This window comes from Oncorhynchus clarkii, chromosome 3 (genome assembly GCF_045791955.1).
Source record: "Oncorhynchus clarkii lewisi isolate Uvic-CL-2024 chromosome 3, UVic_Ocla_1.0, whole genome shotgun sequence".
Classification (NCBI taxonomy): Eukaryota; Metazoa; Chordata; class Actinopteri; order Salmoniformes; family Salmonidae; genus Oncorhynchus; species Oncorhynchus clarkii.
The window spans coordinates 75421023-75427609 of NC_092149.1; the positions used below are offsets into that span (position 1 = coordinate 75421023).

Genomic DNA, 6587 nt, shown 5'->3' on the forward strand with positions numbered 1-6587 from the left:
TAAACTGTCATGGTCAAAACATATACAGTACCAGGCAAAAGTTTGGAGACACCTACTCATACAAAGGTTTTTATTTATTCTTACTATTTTCTACATTGTAGAATAATATTGAAGACATAACAACTATGAAATAACACATATGGAATCATTTAGTAACAAAAAAAGTGTTAAACTAATCGAAATAGATGTTATATTTGAGATTCTTCAAAGTAGCCATCCTATGCCTTGATGACAGCTTTGCACACTCTTGGCATTCTCTCAACCAGCTCCATGAGGTAGTCACCTGGAATGCATTTCAATTAACAGGTTAAAAGTTAATTAGTGAAATGTATTTCCTTCATAATGCATTTGAGCCAATCAGTTGTGTTGTGACAAGGTAGGGGTGGTATACAGAAGATAGTCCTATTTGTTAAAAGACCAAGTCCATATTATTTTAAGAACAGCTCAAATAAGAAAAGATTAACGACAGTCCATCATTACTTTATGACATGAAGGTCAGTAAAACCTGGACAATTTCAACAACTTTGAAAGTTTCTTCAAGTGGAGTTCCAAAATCCATCAAACGCTATGATGAAACTGGATCTCATGAGGACTGCCACAGGAAAGAAAGGCCCAGAGTTACCTCTGCTATGATGAAACTGGATCTCATGAGGACCACCACAGGAAAGGAAGACCCAGAGTTACCTCTGCTATGATGAAACTGGGTCTCATGAGGACTGCCACAGGAAAGGAAGACCCAGAGATCCTCTGCTATGATGAAACTGGGTCTCATGAGGACCACCACAGGAAAGGAAGACCCAGAGATCCTCTGCTATGATGAAACTGGATCTCATGAGGACTGCCACAGGATAGGAAGACCCAGAGTTACCTCTGCTATGATGAAACTGGGTCTCATGAGGACTGCCACAGGAAAGGAAGACCCAGAGATCCTCTGCTATGATGAAACTGGTTCTCATGAGGACTGTCACAGGAAAGGAAGACCCAGAGTTACCTCTGCTATGATGAAACTGGATCTCATGAGGACCACCACAGGAAAGGAAGGCCCAGAGTTACCTCTGCTATGATGAAACTGGGTCTCATGAGGACTGCCACAGGAAAGGAAGACCCAGAGTTACCTCTGCTATGATGAAACTGGGTCTCATGAGGACTGCCACAGGAAAGGAAGACCCAGAGTTACCTCTGCTCTGATGAAACTGGGTCTCATGAGGACTGCCACAGGAAAGGAAGACCCAGAGATCCTCTGGTATAGAGGATAAGTTCATTAGCGTTAACTGCACCTCAGATTGCAGCCCAAATGAATGCTTAACAGTTCAAGTAACAGACACATCTCAACATCAACTGTTCAGAGGAGACTGCATGGATCAGGCCTTCATAGTCAAATTGCTGCAAAGAAACCACTACTAAAGGACACCAATAAGAAGAAGAGACTTGCTTGGGCCCAGAAACACAAGCAATGGACATTAGACTGGTGGAAATCTGTCCTTTGGTCTCATGAGTCCAAATTGGAGATTTTTTGTTGTTATTTGTTTTTCAACAGGACAATAACCCACAACACACCTCCAGTCTGTGTAGGGTCTATTTGACCAAGGAGGAGAGTGATGGAGTGCTGCATCAGATGACCTGGCCTTCTCAATTACCAGACCTCAACCCAATTGTGATTGTTTGGGATGAGTTGGACTGCAGAGTGAAGGAAAAGCAGCCAACAAGTGCTCAGCATATATGGGAACTCCTTCAAGACTGTTGGAAAAGCATTCCATGTGAATTCTGGTTGAGAGAATGCCAAGTGTGTGCAAAGCTGACTTCAAAGTAAAGGGTGGCTACTTTGAAGAATCTAAAATATATTTTGATTTGTTTAACACTTTTTGGTTACTACATGATTTCATATGTGTTATTTCATAGTTTTGATGTCTTCACTATTATTCTACAATGTAGAAAATAGTAAAAATAAAGAAAACCCCTTGAATGAGGAGGTGTGTTCAACCTTTAGACTGGTACTGTAGATTCAATGGTTGTAAAGATGGGGAGTGGTCAGTCCATATTAAAGCGATGCTCTGCTTTTTTGACACCACACTCCAAAAAGCAAGTCAGGCTCTAGTTTTGTCTAATCTTGATTATTGTCCAGTCGTGTGGTCCAGTGCTGCAAGGAAAGACCTAATTAACCTGCAGCTGGCCCAGAACAGAGTGGCACGTCTTGCTCTTCATTGTAATTAGAGGGCTAATATAAATACTATGCATGCCAGTCTCTCTTGGCTAAGAGTCGAGGAGACACTGACTGCATCACTTCTTCTTTTTATAAGAAACAATGTGTTGAAAATTCCAAATTGTTCGCATCGTCAACTTACACACAGCTCTGACGCACACACTTATCCCATCAGACATGCTACCAGGGTCTTTTCACAGTCCCCAAATCCAGAACAAATTCAAGAAAGCGTACAGTATTATATAGAGACATTATTGCATGTAACTCCCTTCCATCTCATTTTTCTCAAATAAACAGCAAACCTGGTTTCAAAAAACAGATAAAGCAACACCTCACGGCACAACGCCTCTCCCCTATTTGACCGACATAGTTTGTGTGTATGTATTGATATGTAGGCTACGTGTGCTTTTAAAAAAAATGTAGTTCTGTCCTTGAGCTGTTCTTGTCTATTGATGTTCTGTATTATGTTTCATGTTTTGTGTGGACCCCAGGAAGAGTAGCTGCTGCTATCGCAACAGCTAATGGGGATCCTAATAAAATACCAAATACAATTGAATAACTTTGTTTTTAAACTTCATCTGACTGTGAAGCATATGATTTGAGCGGAATCTGGAGATTCACTGATCCAGGAGATGGATGAATAGATTTCAGATCTTTACTCTGTCCTATACCCCAACATTACAACCCATATGGGGACTAGAAAGTCTCTCTTAAAGGGTAAAGTGAAATATATTGGGTTAATTAATCATCTGTTGACCAAATGACAGGAATCCAGCATTTCGCTTCTCCCAGTCACTCACTGATTTGTCAAACATAGCTCATAAGTGCAGAGACAGCCAGCGGGCAGTAGCGGTGTTTGGGTAAAATCACCGGTGAAGCCCCCCTACAACCTGTTTGTTCATATGCCTCGACACTGTGATATATAGGCCTAAGGCCAATACAATAAGAAGACACAGTGACAGAATAAATTTAACCAACCATTTGTTTCATAAAAAAACAGACAGCAACATTTGTCCAGTGAGATCCACAAAACATATTGCTTATAACAAACATGACCTACAGCAGTGGTTCTCAACCAGGGGTACAAGAACACCTGGGAGTCCTTGGCCTATCCACAGAGGGTACTTGAGAGGACTCATGAGAACATAAGCTTACTAGTAAAACGCACATGAGGGGGTACTTCAGGGGTAATCCGGGCAAAGCAACATTCAGTTGCTTGTGAAGTGACCAAAAAAGGTTGGGAACCACTGACCTACAGCATGGTCAAGGAAGGTAATGTTTCTGACATTTTCTGAATACTAAACAACTATTGATTTAGAACCATGGAGAACCACCACAAATCACACAAAAAACAGGCGCTGCTCCCACTATTCCAGCACCATTTCAACTTCAACATTTCAACATCATCCAATCACATATGCTTATTAGTCTACTACAGTGAGAACTGTAAATGGTCCTGAGCAAGGACCATTCACAGTTGAGCTCACTCTGTTTAGCTCAACGCTGATTGTATGTTATTTTATACTTTTTTTAATAAAGGGAGGCCAAATGCTCGCTGGCTTCCCTTGAATTCAATGCTACTGACTGCAACAATGTCATACTCGTTTTGACCGGACAGCATTGATAGATAGGCTACACATACTGAGACAGAGGGACGCTGTTTCCTTCACTTGGATGCTTTCTCTGGTGAGATACATTCAGCCTCTTGCGAATTGAAGGAAATGTATGAAGCACTGCGAGATTAAAGATAAATAATTTTGTCTGTTTTTATTACTTTTTTTGTCAATTGTTGGGGGAAGCTTGGCATCCCTTGGCATTTTCCAAATTCTTAACATATAATACAAATTGAAATTTGTAATTTACCATAAGAATTGAATGCTGGACATCCACAAATTAATACATACCACACAAAACGTAACATATACAAAATGAAGTGTCTCGGATAATACAGATGAATACGAAATGTTCTGAGACCAGGTTGGAATGAAGTTCGCATTTGATTGCAAGGCAAACTATAATTCGTTTTTAGTGTGCTTGATGTGTGAATGTTTTCAGAGAGTACATAGCCTACCATTGTGTTGCGTTTCAGAGGTTGATGGGCAACAATGACAATTATGCGCACATAGATATTGGTTACATTTAACACATTTTACTGCAGGGCATTGAAAGAAGTTAAACTCATATCATTTAGTCTGTAGAAGATGCATTTCCTTGCTATTGTGGACAGGCAGGGTCGGGGTTGACTAGTATCTCTATTTGGAGGCCGCTCCCCTTCATGCAAAACATGTGCTATTATAGGTCATTGGAGTCCGGTTACAACTGTGGAGGAAGAACACTCCTTACAAACAGGTTCTGAGCTGCTGGGAACGCCCTTGGACACGAAACCACCTGCTTTATAAAGATCCGACCGAGGACCAGAGAGAGTCAAAACAAAAACGAAAAAGAACAGGCACAAGAACAAACAAGATAACTGCCGAACTCTCCCACAGCTTGGAACACGGGAAGCTGCACTGACACGAAAAAACATCAATCAGTCTCTGCTGCAGCATTAAAAAAGGAGGGGCCACTTTCCAAAGCGATTAGAAAATAATTAGAGAAGGGTTGCACAAATAGATAAACAAACTATCCAGCTCCGATTGACAGTTACAACTGTTATTTCTGAAATAAGTTTGAGAATCAACAACAGAGTCGAGAAAATGATGCAAATCTCAGAATCCCACCTGCAGAAGAACTCCCTGTTCAACTCCATGAATCGCTTCATTGGAGCCGTCAATAACATGGACCAGACGGTGATGGTGCCCAGCCTGCTGCGGGACGTCCCACTGGAAGAAGAGAGGGAGATGGCCACCCTCAAAAGCTCGGGAAACAGCGACATCGAGGACGGCGACATGTACAGCTACTACCAGCTCCTGAAGTCCATCCGCTGCGACATCGAGTGGGGAGTGATGCGCGCCGAGAAGCTCAAGGAGAGCCGGGGTCCCAGCTCTCGGATTGATTCCGAGGAAGAAGAATCGGAGGTGTCGTCCGAGGAAGACGAGGTTAACCTGCAAAAGCAGTTCCAGTTCCACATGACAGGGCTTCACGGGGTGCTGTCCAAGCTGACGCAACAGGCCAACACTCTCACCAACCGCTACAAGCAGGAGATCGGCATTGGATGCTACTAAAGTGTAGCGTAATGACCCGAGCGAACCCGCATTCCCTGATGATCGATGTTGTATTATTTAGCGCAAAGGAGTTGAACTGAACTGAATAGTCTATTACTTATGACATTCTTTTGAATAGATGGAGAGAGAAAGAAAAAAAGAGATGTAATATTTAACCTTTGTTGATCCAAAGAAATGTTGTGGTTGAACTGCAATGTGGTATACCTGGGTTCCATTACCCCCTGTTTTGCACTCGGTTTTTCGCACTGTCTATGTTTTATGAGCCGTGTTTAACCTTGACCCATGCGTTCAGCTCAAGTGGTACACATATAATGCATATTTATACTTTTATTTAATATTGATGTATAACTTATTACCTCATACTGTATGTTTGAGAGATGTATATTTCCTGGTTGAAGAAGTGCATGACCGCAGACATTTGGCTACATTTTGAACATCCCATTAAGGGATAAATGCGCATAGGATTTAGCATGTCTAATGATGCCAATGTGTCAAATAGTCTGTACAGGTTTTGTACTTCTTCCTATTGTGTCTTTATTATGTGCTTAGCTAACTGGAGGAGGCTTGACAGATTCTTGCCTATGATCCCAATGCTACCCTATATGATCAATGAACTGGAATCAACAGATGGTTCTTCTGAAATAATGAATGATTCAAAGAGATCATGTTATTATGGTGTTATTGCCATGGTAATTATGGAGAGGTGAAACTCTAAGACCAGTTATTTAATGTAGTATTTTATGCTTTGGATTGAATATATTTGTATGGAGAAATAAACTTGTTTTTATAACTGAAAGTAATGTGTTATTTATGTTCTTTGCCTAGCAACACATCACCTAGAATGTTGTGGAACAGGATTATATATCAAACAGATACCATCCTCCAACTGACCCCAATACATTTCAACAAGTGTTTGATATCGTATATCCCTAACATTTCATGTTTGTCCAGGGACCAATCCATCTGGTACTCAATCAAATCAAATCAAATCAAATTTTATTTGTCACATACACATGGTTAGCAGATGTTAATGCGAGTGTAGTGAAATGCTTGTGCTTCTAGTTCCGACAATGCAGTAATAACCAACAAGTAATCTAACTAACAATTCCAAAACTACTGTCTTATACACAGTGTAAGGGGATAAAGAATATGTACATAAGGATATATGAATGAGTGATGGTACAGGGCAGCATAGGCAAGATACAGTAGATGGTATCGAGTAC

At 41.0% G+C, this 6587-nt stretch overlaps 1 protein-coding gene across 1 annotated transcript; it reads left to right on the forward strand.

The window, feature by feature from the left end:
* The first annotated feature begins 4611 nt into the window (after nt 1–4611).
* LOC139404389 (mid1-interacting protein 1-B-like) lies at nt 4612–6160 on the forward strand. The gene has a single exon (XM_071147217.1). It carries the CDS (start codon nt 4897–4899, stop codon nt 5362–5364), a length of 468 nt encoding a protein of 155 aa, XP_071003318.1. The 5' UTR covers nt 4612–4896; the 3' UTR covers nt 5365–6160.
* The last annotated feature ends 427 nt before the right edge of the window (nt 6161–6587 follow it).